The following is an 18,392-nucleotide window of genomic DNA, read 5'->3' as shown; positions in this document are numbered from 1 at the left end:
TAGTTCAGGTCTGCCAGCATCTTCAAATTATTACACAACTAGTGTTTCACACAGAGGTGGCAAGTCACCACTGCTGCATGTGGAGCTTTGTCTCAATCTAGTGGACAATATGAGTAATACATGGTATACTTTATTTCCCAGAAGAAAATATCAGCATGCCATCTTTTTTTGTATTGTTATCAATGAAGCAAATTATTATAACTGTTTTTCACAATTGAATTTTTATTTTTGCAAATGCAAGAATGAGTCCAGTGATATAATATGTGTTCATTACATTGGTATTTTAATCTGAAAGTCAGAATTTAAAGCTTCATGTATTAATTTATTAATTGTTGTCTCATTTCCTCTGACACACATGCACTACATACATGCAACATAACAAATAAATGAATAAAGTACAAACCGGTTTCATAAAATAATAAAAGAAAGAAGTAACAGAAATCAAATCATTACACTTTAAAATTAGAAAAGGTCATCTCCAAAGTCCACATGTGGTTCCTTAAATGGGATCTGCACTTTGATCATTATCACTTAGTCTAAAAGGAGAAAACAGACCGGGGGACAGTTTTTAGTTTTGTACAAAACAAATGCTAAATTCAAACTAGCCAAAAATATTAGCATTCCAGAATCATTACAATAATAAACATAAGAGAGGTGCTACAACCCTACAGTGATATGAACTACAGCACTGGAAGATTACTTGAAAATACCAACACTACTAAAACTATTGTATCTTACCTTAATTAAGGTAGCCAAGACACCATAGATAATGGAGATGAGGAAAAAAACGAGAAAAGTGAAAGCCATAAACCAGCTTTGCACATCTGTGTCATGGTTTACTTCTGCATGCATGATGTCATCTAAGAAATTACAGTCCTCCAAGATGTCTGTGAAAGAGAAAAATTGAGATTTGTTAATTCACTTCTACACTGACTTTGTTACAGTGGAAGACGGACAACAACAATTTAGTAATACAATAATCCATGCATTTACAGAAGCTAAAGGGTGTTACCTTAATGTGTGCAGTGTTTATTGTACAAGAAAGACTTGAATCAGTGGACAAACTAGCACCTGGTTTAGATATATCCAGAGATAGGGTGGTGTTTACGTGTGTCACCCTGCAGGTGAGGATTGCACCACGTAACCAGATGACTTGGGACAGACGAAGGTGGCTTTGGATGCTGAACCTTCCCTTTGGGCCTCTGTGGGGTTCACTAGTGTTGTAGTCCCACAGTTCCTTGCCATCAAGTAACCAAGTGATGTTAATGGAAGCAGGGCTGAACTTAGAGACCAGGCACACAATTTCATCAGAGCCCTGGAGCAAGGTGGCTGAAGGTTTGCTGTGGGTAACTGTGGCTGGGGAAAATAGTCATAAAAGTCTTTTTATAGTGAATTTGTATTGGATAAGATCATGGAACAAGAGAAATCAATGAACATGAACAGGCTTTCATAAAAAATGAAATCACTTTAATTCAGTGATAGCAAATGTTCTAAAGGTGATATGCCTCTTTTTTTCTTCTTTACTCTTGTGCTTACGTGACTGATATTGAGCAGCAATGAGGGCAGGCTGAGGTGGATGAAACACAGAGTACAGTAAAGAAAGGATCGGATTCTCTTGTCTAGTTGTCTAGTTAAATCACATAAAATCGTAAAATCACCTAAAATATATCACCAATAAAATAAATGTGTATCAGATGACACGTAATAGATCAGGCAATGAACAACATCAGTCAAAATTATTTTTGCTAAATGAAAATTATCAGCTCACCAAACACATCCTTTATAGTGCTTTTAAAAGGTATTTCAGATGTCTCATGTCTGACAACACAAGAATATGTAGACTCGTTGTCCTCTGTTTTGGATGTGTTTAGTCTGCTGCTCATTGAGTAAGTGCTGCTCCCTGTGTATTTCCAAGTAGGACTGTTGGTGTAGCGAGCTTCAGGGATTCTCTGGCCATTCTGTTCCCAATACACTATGATGTTAGATGGGAAAAATCCAGAGACCAGGCAAATAAGTGCGAGGACGTCTGAAGTAAACTGGTCAGAGGCAGTTGATTCCACTATCGTCACTGCTGGTGGATACAGGTCTTGAGAAACACAAAGAGAAGACAAAAGTAAATAACACTATGTAATTTGACCATTTCAGTCACATCCTTAAGTCGCGGACATCATTAAGAATATATTTATTTTTCCAATGTAAAGTTTTGGATGCATCTTCCCTTAAACCATGTTGAACTACAAATTCAGAAACGGCAATAAGCAATTGCAAATAATTAAATATGTGCTTTCTATGGGGCTACCTCTGCTTTTGCTAATATGGTCCTCGTAACTCTGGTTGGAACATCGATGCTTTGCCTCGCAAGACACTTGTTTGTATGCATGCCAATCTTCTGCTGACACATTGAGGGAGCTCTGCAAAGTCTCCGTCCCATTGCTGTGACTCACTGGTGGCTCCTTAGGGACATTGAGGGAATACTTGTTCCCACCTACTTTCCAGGTGACAGAGAAATCATTAAGAGAAAGGCCAACCAGAAGACAGGTGATAGTCACCGGACCCTTGTTCTGAAGCTCCTGGAGTGGTGGTCCCTGAACATATATGCCAAGTATCTGAGATGATGCTGGAGTTACTGGAAGAAAAGAACGTGACATTTAAGAGGGAGAAAATGCCACACCATTGATTGTGAGGAAAAAAATGTCTCAAATGTTTAATGGATGATAAAACACATTTGTGAATGTATTTAGTCAACACAATGCATTGATGTATTCATGTATTTATGGATTGTGTTTTGATTTTACCTGAACAGAGGCTGATCTCCTTTTTCACATTTCTTTTCAGAGACTTGTCAGTTACTTCACAAGTGAACACCTTCCCTGTGCTCCACTCTGTGTGAGGGATAAGAAGTTGACTGGTTACTGCCACACGTCCATCTGCACCCATGCTGATGTCATAAGTTGATGAAGATCTTTGCTGAGACTCAGAAGACCATTTAATTTGAGGGTTGAAGCCCCATGCAGAGCACAAGAGTCTCTGTGGTCCTGATTCTTCACTGGGGGCCAGGAGGAGTTCCATTGATGGATCCACTGAAGGACAGATTAATCAGTGCATCATTGAATAAGTCTATTAAAGATGAATAAAGTGTAAAGCAGCTGTCATTAAGGGAAAGAAGAGTAACTTCTCTCACCAAAAACATTGCCAGTGGAGGTTGACTTGTAGTTGCCGGAGAAGCCTTGGTTCACTGTGCAGCTAAAACTTGTGTCTTCCTTCCAGTAACTTGTAGGAATAGAGAAGCTTCTACTGATGGAATGGAGGCCTGGGCCTTCAGGAAGATCAACGTACTGTTTGTCAGAGATGTCAACCCTGTTGGTCTGAAAGGTGATGTACAGGTCATGTGATGAGAGTTGTGTGACATCACACTCCAGCACTGCGCTGTCCCCCTTCAGCAAATCTTTGAGCGATCTTCTAATCTCAACCAATGGGGCTGTAGCTGCAGGCCCTTGATGATACGGAAAGAAAAGAAAGCATAATTTATTCTTTTAGTTGCTCTGCTGTCACCAGACGTCTGATTTTCATGTTGTATAGTCATCTTACCTTCTACACTCACAGTCCTCTCAGTGGATAAGAAGCACTTATGTTCAGCTTTACATGTTATAGACTTGAGTTGTTTCCATTGACTTAATGAAACTGTCACATCACTGACTATATGAGTTGTGTTTTTGTCCTGGATCACTGTTTTACCAGATGCGGCTCTCCCATCCATCTGCCAGGTCACCTTGGCATCAAGAACAGTGCGGACCAAACATGTTGCTTTCACAGATTTTGTGGATTCTGTCATCATTACTGTCTTAAAGCTGGGAATCTCCACGTGGATGAATGGAGGGGCACGTGAATAAACTGACAGGAAACAAGGAAAAATCGTAAAGCAACACCAGAATCCTGAGTAAACTACGCCTATGTAAAATACTTTTTTTATAAATTAAAACTATTGACATTATACTTCAAAGTCAGTAAAAAAATCTTTTGGGATGTCCACACTGTTCTAGGTAGACAGCTGGGGTTGTGACTCCAATAAGTTTTACCTGAGCAGAGGCTGATCTCCTTTTTCACATTTCTTTTCAGAGACTTGTCAGTTACATCACAAGTGAACACCTTCCCTGTGCTCCACTCTGTGTGAGGGATATGAAGTTGACTGGTTACTGACAACGTCCATCTGCACCCATGCTGATGTCAAGTTGATGAAGATCTTGCTGAGACTCAGAAGCCATTTAATTTGAGGGTTGAAGCCCCATGCAGAGCACAAGAGTCTCTGTGGTCCTGATTCTTCACTGGGGGCAGGAGGAGTTCCATTGATGGATCCACTAAAGGACAGATTAATCAGTGCATATTGAATAAGTCTATTAAAGATGAATGAAGTGTAAAACAACTGTCATTAAGGGAAAGAAGAGTAATTTCTCACCAAAACATTGCCAGTGGAGGTTGACTTGTAGTTGCCGGAGAAGCCTTGGTTACTGTGCAGTGAAACTTGTGTCTTCCCTCCAGTAACTGTAGGATAGAGAAGCTCTACTGATGAATGAGCCTGGGCCTTCAGGAAGATCAACATACTGTTGTCAGGATGTCAACCCTGTTGGCTGAAAGGTGATGTACAGGTCACGTGATGAGAGTTGTGTGCATCACACAGCACTGCATGTCCCCCTTCAGCAAATCTTTGAGCGATCTTCTAATCTCAACCAATGGGGCTGTAACTGCAGGCCCTGATGTACGGAAAGAAAAGAAAGCATAATTTATTCTTTTAGTTGCTGCTGTCACCAGAAGTTGATTTTATGTTGTATAGTCATCTACCTTCTACACTCACAGTCTCTCAGTGGATAAGAAGCACTTAGTTCAGCTTTACATGTTATAGACTTGAGTTGTTTCCATTGACTTAATGAAATGTCACATCACTGACTATATGAGTTGTGTTTTGTCCTGGATCACTGTTTTACCAGATGCGGCTCTCCCATCCATCTGCCAGGTCACCTTGGCATCAAGAACAGTGCGGACCAAACAGTGTGCTTCACAGATTTTGTGGATTCTGTCCTCATTACTGTCTTAAAGCTGGGAATCTCACGTGGGAATGGAGGGGCACGTGAATAAACTGACAGGAAACAAGGAAAAATCGTAAAGCAACAACAGAATCCTGAGTAAACTACGCCTATGTAAAATACTTTTTTTATAATTAAACTATTGACATTATACTCAAAGTCAGTAAAAAATCTTTGGGATGTCCACATGTTCTAGGTAGACAGCTGGGGTTGTGACTCCAATAAGTTTTACCTGAGCAGAGGCTGATCTCCTTTCACATTTCTTCAGAGACTTGTCAGTGTACATCACAAGTGAACACCTTCCTGTGCTCACTCTGTGTGAGGGATATGAAGTTGACTGGTTACTGCCACACGTCCATCTGCACCCATGCTGATGTCATAAGTTGATGAAGATCTTTGCTGAGACTCAGAAGACCATTTATTTGAGGGTTGAAGCCCACGCAGAGCACAAGAGTCTCTGTGGTCCTGATCTTCACGGGGGCCAGGAGGAGTTCCATTGATGGATCACTAAAGGACAGATGAATCAGTGCATTATGAATAAGTCTATTAAAGATGAATGAAGTGTAAAACAACTGTGTCATTAAGGGAAAGAAGAGTAAATTTTCTCACCAAAAACATTGCCAGTGGAGGTTGACTTGTAGTTGCGGAAAAGCCTTGGTTACTGTGCAGCTGAAACTGTGTCTTCCCTCCAGTAAACTTGTAGGAATAGAGAAGCTTCTAAGTGGAATGGGGCCTGGGCCTTCAGGAAGATCAACATGTTTGTCAGAGTGTCAACCCTGTTGGCCTGAAAGGTGTGTACAGGTCATGATGAGAGTTGTGTGACATCACACTCAGCACTGCGCTGTCCCCCTTCAGCAAATCTTGAGCGATCTTCTAATTCTCAACCAATGGGGCTGTAACTGCAGGCCCTTGATGATATGGAAAGAAAACAAAGCATAATTTATTCTTTTAGTTGCTCTGCTGTCACCATACGTCTGATTTTCATGTTGTATAGTCATCTTACCTTCTACACTCACAGTCCTCTAAAGAAGCAATTATGTTCAGCTTTACATGTTACAGACTTGAGTTGTTTCCATTGACTTAATGAAACTGTCACATCACTGACTATATGAGTTGTGTTTTTGTCCTGGATCACTGTTTTACCAGATGCGGCTCTCCCATCCATCTGCCAGGTCACCTTGGCATCAAGAACAGTGCGTACCAAACATGTTGCTTTCACAGATTTTATGGATTCTGTCATCATTACTGTCTTAAAGCTGGGAATCTCCACGTGGATGGAAGGAGGGGCACTTCCATGGACTGCATGAAAAAAAGTTTTTTGCTGCAGATGTTAATACAAATCAAACTAAATTAAAACCACATCTATTCATGCATTTATCTTAAACATTCATTATACAGTATATTGACTATTTTCCTATTGTGCTGTGAGACGTATGCCATACATACTTACTTTGACAAATACTTATTGCTTTTATAAACTCCTGTTTGTTGTGAATGGACTTGCATGTAAAACTTGAGCCATCTGCCCAATTAATCCGATTTGGCTCAATCTCACTGCTTAGACTGAAGGTTTTCTCCATTCCCTCCACACTCTGCAGCTTGGTTTGGATTTCGGCAATGTTTAGAGGTTGATTGTCCAGCTTCCACTCCACACTCAGGTCGTCTGGGAAGAAGCCTTTTAGGTTGCAGACGAGGCTGACTGGTGAGACCCCGTATTCACCTTCCCAGACAGGGTGTAATGTGATATTTGGAGAGACAATCCGCTGACCTAATATGGAAAACAAATCCTTTTGCCTTTAATTGCCTTATTTAAAACATGGTATATGGCTCTTTTTTTTTAATATGAGCTGATTTAATCTTTCTCAGTTGTACATACCTTTTAGATATTGGTTAACTGTGTTGTCTCAATTCTAAGTGTAACATCTCTATATTTAGGCTAGGTGGAAGAGTTGTACTTTTATATTGTCTGCTGTCTTAAAGTAAGGTGGAGAAATTGCTGGAGGTCTGTTGCACAGCTGTTGCAGCATGATGGGGCAGAGTGATCAGGGCTAGCAGCAAGCGGAAGCAGTGAGTCACACCCAGGTCTCCAAAGGTACCAAAATGCAGAAGTGAAACAACGCAAAGAGCAACGGTGCATCTCAGACACCAGGTGTGAAATGTGGTGGTGCCAGTAAGAGAAACAGAGTGCATATTTAAATATCTCATTTCAGTTTAGATTGTGTGTTCACAAAGATTTCACATGGCTTCTCATGACTTTGCTAAAAGTTTTAGTTCTCGACTCTATAATAATAGACTGGAGAACTAACCGACTGTGAAATCTCCAAATTTACACAGTGAGTTGAACATGGGCTGTTGATTCCAGATGCTAGGAAGGTGAACATAAGAACTTATTACATAATAAAATCATTTAAAATGAAAATGTAACAAATACTAAGTTTTTGAGTATTATGTATTATATTTATAGGTGAAACTACAGCGAGCATGAACAATTTCCAAATAATAACAGAAAAAAAGTTGGAGGAGCAACATCAATGTTTTTCTTCAATTAAGTATTTATTTTCAAAAAGACACAAAGCTCTTGTAATGAAATGAAAAAATGACAAATGTGATTACTTACATGAAACTATGAGTTTATAAGAAGAAGTGTGAAAAATAATTTTACACAGAAAGTTCACCTTCATTTCATTTAACCTGAAAAGACATAAAACATAAAAATATAGATTAATAATATTGTGAAACTGGCTTCTGTTGCAGTATGCTGTACTTAATGTATCTGTTAATTTAGTTTAATTTACCAGAGAGAAAATACACGATAATAGTCAGACCTGCAACATAAATTTAATTCTGCAAATGTAATTCAGTTCAGTATAATAACTTTAACATTTTTTAAATTTATGTTAAGACATAACTCAATATCTAGAGAGTTGATTCAACACCTCTCCAGTGTAATCTGCAAAACTATTATACCTCACAAAGGTGATTTCTATTTGAAGTTTGTAGTATTGTTCGTGTCATTGATAGATGAGCTATTATATTATATTTTATTATAATAGAGTATAAAATCAATACTTGAAAAGATTGAAATTTTGGTTTGCCAGAGTGGTTAAAAAGTAGTTATAACTAGGCCTGTAACAATTATTACATTGTTAATTAACTGTCAATTTCTTTTTACATAAGCGTGGAATCTTTGTTTAACCGCAACTATAGCCAAGGTCTTAAGGCTTATGACTGGTAATTGTTAATTTTGTTTACATTTGCCAATTTCTAGTTATATAAGTGATTACTGGTTGGACTACCTATTTTTATTATTCTTTCAATTGTTAGTTGACTTGACCCTAAACACGTTTAAAGCAACAGAAATGACAAGGGGGGGATACAATTAGAAAAGAAACATTTTATGATATATCATAAATTCCTTAAGAGGCGTGATTCAATTCATAGGCTGTGTATTTGTGTTGTTATATTATCTGGGTCACATGACAGGGATATAACCAAAAGATGTATCCTGGGATTCATTCAAAACTTTAATTTGTTTGCAAAAGTATTAAATAAACTTTTTTTTTTTTTATTTGACTCAAAGAGAGTTTATTGTTAATCGCAATTATTCCTGAGACAATTAATTGTACAGCAAAATCTGTGTTGTTTGAATACATAAAACTATTAACTCGGTTGTTCTCTATATGTGCACAACTCTAACATAAAAAAATCCTTATTACCTTAATAGCAGTGGTTCCAATGGTAAACAGCAGAGTGATGAGGAAGAGAAGGATGAAGGTGAGGGCTGTGCTTCCCATGTTATCGTCTTCTGCTTCTGTGGCGCTGTTCCATTGGTCAATGTAGTCTGGATGTACCGCAGAGTAATTATTGAGTTAATGCTTGGGACAAACCCAGCTTTAAACAGTAGGTTAGCTCATAAGACAAATCACCAAATTATATTAATGACTAAATTGGATTCATTTCCTGTAGTAGTCAGTCAGTCAGTCAGTCAATCAAAGTATAAAACCAACAACATAAATTTAAAGAACAGTAGCAGCACATGTCTGGATACTTATTACACTGGTATTAGTGTACCATAAGACTTTATAATTTTGCAAGTGATTACACTCATCCTACAGTGATCCTGAATTGCTTTTGAAAGACCCCATTATTGGTTTGGCATGCATGACTTGGCTTGTGAATCAGTATATTCTGATATTTGACCGAGAGACCACCGAGCTGGAGTTAGAGTTGAAACAATTACAATTAAACAATTATCCATCTTTTGTTTGGGGTGCAAGACCCAGTAGAGGAAACACACAAAAACAAGTCACACAAACAGTGTAAATGCACGGACTACAAATAACATTGTACAAATAGGCTTTAGCAAAATGTTGGCTAAAGTTAGCTTTATTCTAGTGAATACTATATGATGTTAAAAAAGTTTGATACATTGTTATCAAACATGGTTATAGCTACATCTATTTTGTGTTGCATTCGGATAGTACTGTGACACACACAATAAACATGTAGCTCAAATAATGGTTAAATAAAGACATAAACAGCATGCGACATACATCAACAGAGTTGCAAAGTGTATTTTTTTTATTTTGAATATGCATTAAAAAGACAAACACAATGTCAAATCACAAGCAACAAACATTAAACACCAAACAACAGAAGACACAGCGACACAGAATAACATCTACTAGGCCTTGCATGTTTCAGGGATGTTCATGTTGAGGTTGACCATGTTGGTTTTTTCAAATGTTCTGTGCCCGATGGACCTGACAATGGCTTTAGTTGTGTTAACTACAGACTCATGGTGAACTACACAGCTATACACCGTGTCATCTTTTTTCCACTGATCAAGGGTGAGAATTAACTGGCCATAAGCAGAATAGGATCCATGGTTTTCTACAGGGTTTGTGGTATGGAACTTATATTCTGAGCCTGCTTCCTCGTCATCAACAAGCCAAGAAACGAAAACCTCCCGAGGGAAGAAGTCTTTCACATAGCAAGTCAGGGTCACCATTTCCTTGTTAGTATGTTCTAGTGGAGGTAGCATAAACACTGAAGGACGCTGAATCTGTCCTCCTGTAAGCATGAGAGAACAATTAGGGCTAAACACACCTGCAGTCCTGTTGGAAATCTATTCTACAAAATGCACGTAGAAATAACATTCATAACATGTTTGATGCCATAACAAGAGGAATTAAACATGCTTTTTTGGCTGGACAGTTTTCTTACCTACAATCCTTCCGTAAGTTTTCTTAAGTGGTTCAATCCACTCACTATGTTCCACTTTGCACACAAACTTTGTCCCCTGGCTCCATTCATCATACGTGATGGGAAGTGAAGCTCTAAATAAGCCTTTACTTCCTTTAGGGGGTACTACTGAAGGATGAAGTATTGTGCGTCCATTGTGGGTCTCCCATGAAATTTCACTGACGGATGGTTTGTTAATCTTGACCTGACATGTTATGTTTCCTTTTCCATCATGTGAAAACATGTCCTCCATTGTGGGTTCTATGATATCTACCTCCACATCTGCTTCAAGACATACTTCACCTCCTGAGTGTGTAATTAATAAACAATTAATGAACAGAAATGGCTGAAAAACCGTAACAATTGGAATCACATTTACATATTATATTCATAGAAAAAGTAGCACTTTACTCACCAATTGGACGGGATGGTTGGTAGAGCACAGTTGAATTAACCTCCGTTGGACACGTTTGACGTTTCCCTTTAAACTTGCACATAACCTCAGTGTTTTCCTCCAGCTCATCGGATTTAACAGTGAGAAAACTTGCTGCGCTGTACAGTGACGTTCCATTAATGTCCTTTCTTCCCTCATGTGTTTTGATCTCATCTATTTTGCTGACAATTTCCACTTCATTTTTCAGCCATTTGATCTCATAATCTTTTGGTGAAAAATCTTTGGCAAAGCAGGAGAAGAAAGCCTCGGTTCCCTCCTCAGAGGAGGCCAACATACTAAGGGTTGGCGGATAACAAGACTCGTCTGAAAAACAAACATACACAAATATATGTATGCAGAAGCAGGGAATCCTATATCTATATACATGTATATATATATGCAGAAGCAAAGGTGAACAAGGTGCTACGATGCTCGTTTAATCTAGATTTTACAATCGACTTGCAAAATATGATTTTGTCACTACTGTAACTTGCGCACACATACATGCACATTGTGATTTTGCGCCTTAAATTAACACTTACTGTAGCTTGTTTCTAAATTGTGCAGACAGATTCAAAAGTAAAATGAGGTTTTCATAGAATAAACAATTTAAAATTGAAGAGCAGAGCTTAAATGCACACTTCTGCATATACATTGACTGCTCGGGGAAGCGAACACAGTTTGAATGTTAATATCAACATACAGTGAAAGCGGAGACAGAGAGGAAGAAATAGGATTATGCAGATGGACAGAAAGAAGCAGAACACTGCAATAAGGTACAGATGACATACAATATATTAGTAACAAACAAAATAGAGTGAGCCAGCAGCTGAGCTTCAGCCTTTTCTTTCCACCTCACTGTTTGGTTTTAAATTAACTATTATATATTATATTACACTATATATTAATTAATTAATTAATTTATGCAATTTCATTTAACAGTTTTTTTATGGTCTCCTCTCTGTTTTTTTTGTATTTGAAATGACAGCTTTCGAGTATATTTTTCCCTAAAACAGTAAAACCTTTTATTGCGTTTTTTATTAAAACTCAGTTCAAACGTGTAAACACAATCTCAGGATAAATGTATAAATATTTGGTAGAGTCAACCTCTAATAACATTTCTCAGAGCTGTACAAAACCAAGTAATAGAGGTTTACTGCTTGTCATTAACTAACACTTATTCATGACTGAATTCTTTTACCATTATTGTTATTGTGTAATCCCCTGTCTCTTCTCGTCTTCCTTTAATTTTCTGCATAAAGCACTAAGAACTAAAGTTATTGAGCAAATCGTGCTTTTTAAATATACCTATTTTTACATGTTATAACAACAGAAGTTTGTGGAACTTGTAAATTAACGTCGTTGTTGAACAGAGGTCACCAAATGATCTTGAAATAAAGTTAAAATTCTTATCATATAGCCAATAAAGTATGACATTATATATCAGTAACTATTACCAAATTTGTAAACATAAATAAAATAGAAATAACCTTAAAACTGTTATTAACAAATATAAAATGTTAACAGCGCCAACATCTAGTACTGCTATATTTCAAATCAATTACTAAAAGGCAGGTATAAATGACTTAGGTCTTACGTGGCTTTTGGAAAATACACTCTTTTGGCTGTCCTGATGCATGTTCCACGGCACATTTGAAAGTCTCCCTTGCGTCCCAGTCCTCTCTCCTCACTCGGATTTGACTGACTCCAGTATAAACGTTGCCTTTCTGCACCGGAGGGTACTGAATGAAGTCTGTCAAGGCAGCCCCATTCGCTTTGTTCCATGTGTAGGTCAGTGAGGAGGGTGTGAAGCCAGTGGCAAGGCAGCCAAGAGTGACCATGTCTCCGGTCCCAGAACCACATTGCATCAGAGGATACACAGTTGGTGCAGTTGGAGTGGCTAAGAAAGGAAAAACATATACATGTACATAAAATACAAAAATAAAACATTTCGCCAACCCTTGGTTTAAACAGACGGAAGACAATTGAGTTGATAAATAGCGTAAAAAAAGCACATGATGTAATGCATTACCTTATAATATGTTGAGAGCCCTTCATAAACCAACCTTTATCGTTCCCTATCCCATTTATTTAGATGTTTGTTGCACTAAAGTTTAACTCCTTCAATAAAATTAATTGGGGTAGTTTTTTGTTATTAGGTCAATTACTTTAAATTAACACATTTTACAGTAATCATTAGTCATTTTTAAGTAGAAGGAATGAAGTTGTAAAGTTGATTACCGTCCACCGAGCAGATGGCAATCATTGTAACAAAAAAGTATTACTTTTAGTCAATTAAGCAGCTATGAACAGTATGATATCAAAGAGTATTCTTACCTGATGAAACAGTTACTGTTGTACCCTTTCCCCAGTAGTCAAAAGCCTCGTAGTAGCACAGTGCTGAATCTACTTGGCTATTAGTATAAAAAGACTACATCTATTGATGAGTACAAAATATCGGCCTTAATATTTAATTAATCTAGCTATGTTATAAAATCCATTAAAATAGGTAAAATACATTAGCCATAATTATCCACCATTATGTAATACAAAGAATTTTAGTTTGTTTTTACAGTTTTACTGATTTTTTTTTAATGATAAAATGCTTAACTTTTGAAGTGAGATTTGACATGTTGAGATCTTAAACATGATATTTTGCAGTATGAAAAATACCCTACTGTATATTTTAAATGGTGCAAATCTTACCTGATGACACTGTTACCATTGTGCCTTTTCCCCAGTAGTCGAAAGCCCAGTTGTCACAGTTAAGAGTGTCAATTCACCCTTCTCACAAAAACCTGTTACTGTAATATCCCATTATATCCAATTCATGAAGCTTGATTCTGGCAACAGTTACAATCAAACTTAAATATACACCTGTTGATTGACTTGCGTTCCATTTGAGCTAAACGGTTTCAAACAAATTCTTTGTCAGGCTAAGAAATACCGTTGGCTGTTTTTATAACTGACCTACATTTGTGACTATAATGTATTTTGGTAATGTGATTAAGAGTTGCATTCTCTAATCAGACATATAAGGATTACATACCTGAGGTGACGGTGACCATGGTGCCTTTCCCCCAGTAGTCAAAAGCGTAGTCACAGTTCAATAAATTATTAAGCACTGCATACAAAAACCTGTTCCCCAGACATCTACACATTCCATAGAGGGTTATCTTATGTCGATCTACCCTCGGACATATTTTCCATGGCTTTTACAAATAAAGATTTTGAAGATGGAACCAAACATGATTTGTTTTTCAACACCACATTTGTATTGAGTCTGCTGATTACAACACATTTAACGCACAGTATCCCAGAAATAAATGAACTGTGTGTTGTCAAAACTTGACTTCTTAAAAATTACCAATACTGTTTTTTTGTCAAAATATATACATTAGAGAAAGAAAAGAATAGTGGCTTACCTGATGTTACTGTAACCATTGTGCCTTTCCCCCAGTAATCAAAAGCACCGTCACAGTGTAATATGGCAACACATTCAACATACAAAAACAAGCACCCTAATGATGCCGTTGATGCCACTGAGGTCTATGTACTGAGAATCGTATTTAAACAGTGTAAATATTACATTTTCTAATGAAGACAAATAAAGCTTCTTTTACCTGCTGTGACGGTCACCATTGTTCCTTTTCCCCAGTAGTCAAAGTAGTGGTCACAGTGATAGGTTTCAATAGCTCTTTAGTGCAAAAATGTTTTACAGCTTCTTTCATCTTATAATTGATTGTTCTTAATCAGTAAACTACTGTAAACACCTAACATTTACCCTGATGCATTTACTGCAGAGTACATCCTAGTTTAAGTACAGTTAAAATCAACAAACATTTAATAATAAACAAGAAAATTATGTAGTTAATATATTTGATTGTTACTCACCAGAAGTTACTGTGACTTGTGTCCCTTTCCCCCAGTAGTCAAAGTAGTCATCACAGTGATATATTACACTCTGCTTCTAATACAAATACTACACATGTTGTTAAACTAAGAAAAGAATACATGTTTCACTGACAAAACAAATTCCCACTGTACCATTTAATAACCACTTCCCTTGAGATTTTCATTTCCTGTGGTCTGGGTTATGTAAAATGAAGTGTGTTTGCCAACAGGTTGTGAACACTTCCTCTTTATCAGACCCTCCTGTCAGCCCCATGTTCCTGCAGCATGGACTTGATTCAGCCAAATTACTATTAAGCTTGATATAGTTGTATTCATTGGAAGTGTTCACATATTCTTTCAGATGTGCAATTTGTGATGTGATATGTCTGGGAGGCATCAGCAGGTTCCACAAGTTGCTTTCACGGATGTGAATCAGTGTCATAATACAATTTTGCTGTTTGTATTTACTTCATTTAAACTTGAATACTGACTAAATTGAACACACCTGTGCCAATATTTCCTCAGTACAAGCACAAATAAGAATTTGAGGTAGTGCCAATAGTATCACATTAATAGTAAAAAGTAAATAAAAATAGCAAATAGTAATTCCTGCATGGGTTGTTATTAGTGTGAAACCATCAACAAATTTTTCTAAAGTTATAAGGTCATATGGCAACAGAAACAGAGAGACTAATCAATCTAGTGTGTGATCAGTACAGAAAAAAACACAGTGTTTAGGGGTGTAATGATAAATCGCATCGATGCATGATTATAGATTGAAATAAATGAAATAAATAAATTGGAACTAAACAAAAAACTCTTAAAGAAAATCAGTATTTTCATAAAGGGCAGGTAAGTAACTGTATCAGTGAGTTTGTGTATTTCTTCTAGGGGTCAACGTACAATTATCACTGCATTTCTCACAGAAGCATACAAGCAGAGAATTACAAAATTGGAATTCCTTATTCAGCTTTTGCACGCTGTAAACCCTGAAGCACTAGAGAATGAGTTATCATTGCCAAAGCCATATCTACATTTAGGTAAAAAGCAATGAGTTATTGCCTTGCCAACTAAGGCAAGGCAAGGCAAGAAAGCTTTATTTGTATAGCACATTTCAGCAACAGGGAAATTCAATTAAATTAATGGATTTTCATTCAAATTTGTACAGACACTCATATTATTAATTTAACTGAATTTGGTGATCCCCTGACTTTACAGTTCATATTTGTGGTTTTGAGTGAAATGTCTCACTTCCATGGATTTCCATTAAATTTGGTACAGGGTTAGAGTTAATAATCATGCCCAAAACCACAACAGTGACGAATCAGCATGTAGGCTGCCTACCAGGCGCCAAATCTTTCTGTAGGAGATTGAGAACGAGATGGAGGTGAATCAGGCGAGCAATGATGGTTCAGAGACTGTTTCAGTAGAAATGTTAGCGGAAACATAGAATTCTGCTGCCCAACATGACAAAAATCCTTGGCCACATTTGAAAGACCTTTTCATTTAAATTCAAGAGGGCTTGTAGTATTATCATGCAATGCCAGATGTGCCTGCCAAAAGTGACTGACCTGGCAGCGTTCAATAACTCCACATCTAATCTGCGAAAGCATGTTTTGGCAAGTATTTGTGCATTGGTACTTCAAACAAAGTTTTCATGACTAAAAGCAAATTGTCAGTTAGCAAAACAACATATTTTGTGGCATTGTTAATTTTGTATGGATTTTTCTTTAATTAAAAACAAAATAGTTTTGGATTTGTTTTTTTAATGTAACTAAGTAACGTTTACTTAAAATACATTTTAAATGAACTACTTATTATTTTTACTTGAGTAGTTTTTCAGATAGGTTATTTCACTTGTACTTGAGAAATATCTTACCAAAGTATTCATACTTTTACTCGAGTACAATATTTTAGTACTTTTTCCCCCTCTGCCCAGTAGTCTTGCTTTGCCAGACCTTCCTCCACAGCACTACGTAGGAGGGTCTGGCTTGTCCACACATCATTCCGTAACGGGAGAAAAACATCCTCTAGTTTCTAGACAATTCTTTAATCCAATGCCCACAGGGCAGCTGCAACATAGCCTCAGGAAGCAACTTGTTTTGGTGGTACATGTGTACGTTCCAAAATTGGTTTAGTCGTGCAACAGAAAAGTCAGATTGGACAGATAGTCTTGATTTACCCTGCAGAGAGCTGAGGAGCAGTTAACCATAGTCTTCATAAATTGACCAGAGTTTAAAATTCCAACACAAACAAAATGGAAGGTTACAGACATCCGGCTAAAAAAAGAATGAAATCCGACGGAATTTCCGATGGCAGCAATCCCGGAAGTGGAACGTCATGAATATACATTGCCATTCTTTGATTGAGTCACCAGGCATTGTTTGGCCAAGTTTTGTCTGTGAATAACCAATCTAATTATATCCAACTGTTTGATCTAGACTAGGCTGAGATTTAGTTGGAGACGATAGAATAGTCACGTATTTTAGGCGCCTCAAATTGCAGTGCAAACCTTAGTTAACCCACCACACAACTTTTGGGCTTCTCTCTGTACGTGACAACGCCATTCTTTCTCCTGAAAGGGGCTGCCGCCTTGGCGATGGGTGCATAATGGCGCAGTGCTGGTCTAGTTTATACTAACTCATATTATTATAATTACAATTAATTATATTTAGTATTGAATTCCTGAGCTAATTTTTTCCTTTGATATTACTTTAATATATTCCTACAAAGGTTGAGGGATATGTAGCTTGAACTTATGCAGCTAACCCACCTATTCATTCCAAAACTCTAGTGTTCCGAATGCATTTTTAATTGAAGGATTTGACATAGTCACTATGTCTATGTTGTACGTAGTGTAATTCATTTTACGTTTTGTGTGTTACATTCAAGCTCTTCTTATTAATAGATGAGATTGATAATCAACATACTCTTAAGAATCCCCATACTTATTTTAAATTTGTATTACTTAGTGGTACTTGTTCCAACTGTTTGTGCCATGGTGTAAACAAACGGTATGTTATTTATTATTATTTTGTAAAATAATTTTGTTCTTATGTAAAAAAGCATACATGTCCAGTTTCTCTGCCCTTCTTTTATGCAATGTATTATCAGTGCTGGTGTCTGAGCCTTTGGCTTTCAGTCTAAAGTTTCCGTTTGTCAACTGGATGCGGAAGCACCTGTTGTGGTGAAGATTGTTTCCTCTCTGTTACATAAATATTACCACCAGTAAGGATGTTGATTACCACAAGTCCAAAACGTACAGACATTTTCATTTCTCTTTTGATAATATCTCTAACTTAAGTCTAGGCCTAACTGTATTTGAATTTCATACAGTGCATAAGTACATTTCACGTTATGGTAGCACATAGTAGTTAATGTAATAATTAAATACTTATTGGATCCTTTATATGCAACTCAAATTTAAAACATACTTTAATTAACCTGACATCAACAACTGATAAACTGTTTGTTTATCAGTATGTGAAATATATAATCTTTGCTCATACAAAGCAAGTGATATTGCCTGTCTGAGGTGTTCCCATTGTTTTTCTTTATTCAGGGTGAAATTTTTTTTTTACAGAGATACAATTTACCCTTCCACAATATTCCATTGTACATCACCTTGAGTTATTTATTATATAATATTGTATACTATCATATAACACAAAAAATATGTCATTATATAACATAATCATGAATGTAACATTATCTGATCTTCTCTTTTCTTGAGGCAGGGTGAC

At 37.0% G+C, this 18,392-nt stretch overlaps 2 protein-coding genes and 2 gene segments (V, D, J or C); all 4 read right to left on the bottom strand.

The window, feature by feature from the left end:
* Positions 1-218: 218 nt before the first annotated feature.
* LOC116703197 (immunoglobulin heavy constant mu) lies at positions 219-4,461 on the bottom strand. The gene is given in 12 exon segments (XM_074783884.1): positions 219-536; positions 739-887; positions 1,072-1,356; positions 1,769-2,086; positions 2,300-2,626; positions 2,796-3,080; positions 3,182-3,493; positions 3,589-3,891; positions 4,077-4,199; positions 4,202-4,258; positions 4,261-4,355; positions 4,454-4,461. Coding segments are annotated over 12 exon segments (2,271 nt in total). The 3' UTR covers positions 219-527.
* A 122-nt stretch (positions 4,462-4,583) lies between these two features.
* Positions 4,584-8,986, bottom strand: LOC116703784 (uncharacterized). The gene is made up of 6 exons (XM_032538759.1): positions 8,795-8,986; positions 7,696-7,769; positions 6,529-6,846; positions 6,116-6,377; positions 4,837-4,876; positions 4,584-4,748 (listed from the first exon to the last, which is right to left on the bottom strand). The coding sequence occupies exons 2-5, from the start codon at positions 7,757-7,759 to the stop codon at positions 4,846-4,848; spliced, it is 675 nt and encodes a 224-aa protein (XP_032394650.1). The 5' UTR covers positions 7,760-7,769; positions 8,795-8,986; the 3' UTR covers positions 4,584-4,748; positions 4,837-4,845.
* A 681-nt stretch (positions 8,987-9,667) lies between these two features.
* Positions 9,668-18,392, bottom strand: part of LOC116703740 (immunoglobulin mu heavy chain-like) — a 78,428-nt gene continuing 69,703 nt past the window's right edge. Inside the window, 5 exon segments of the C gene segment in view lie at positions 9,668-10,151; positions 10,305-10,628; positions 10,738-11,079; positions 12,353-12,655; positions 13,093-13,138. Of these exon segments, the coding sequence occupies positions 9,763-10,151; positions 10,305-10,628; positions 10,738-11,079; positions 12,353-12,655; positions 13,093-13,138 (1,404 nt within the window).
* Positions 14,385-18,392, bottom strand: part of LOC116703778 (immunoglobulin heavy variable 3-48-like) — a 51,467-nt gene continuing 47,459 nt past the window's right edge. Inside the window, 1 exon segment of the V gene segment in view lies at positions 14,385-14,421. Within this exon segment, the coding sequence occupies positions 14,417-14,421 (5 nt within the window).

Source organism: Etheostoma spectabile, chromosome 15 (assembly GCF_008692095.1).
Source record: "Etheostoma spectabile isolate EspeVRDwgs_2016 chromosome 15, UIUC_Espe_1.0, whole genome shotgun sequence".
Lineage (NCBI taxonomy): Eukaryota > Metazoa > Chordata > Actinopteri > Perciformes > Percidae > Etheostoma > Etheostoma spectabile.
The sequence above is the reverse complement of the archived record's forward strand: the minus strand, read 5'-3'. Positions and strand labels throughout refer to the sequence as shown.

Excerpts from the sequence above, each read along its gene's own strand:
- LOC116703784 (XM_032538759.1), bottom strand. The coding sequence starts at position 7,759 with ATGAAGGTGAACTTTCTGTGTAAAATTATTTTTCACACTTCTTCTTAT. Across the intron at positions 6,847-7,695 it reads TTATAAACTCATAGTTTCAT|GTCAGCGGATTGTCTCTCCA; the intron begins GTAAGTAATCAC and ends TTTCCATATTAG. Across the intron at positions 6,378-6,528 it reads AGCAATAAGTATTTGTCAAA|TCCATGGAAGTGCCCCTCCT; the intron begins GTAAGTATGTAT and ends TTTTTCATGCAG.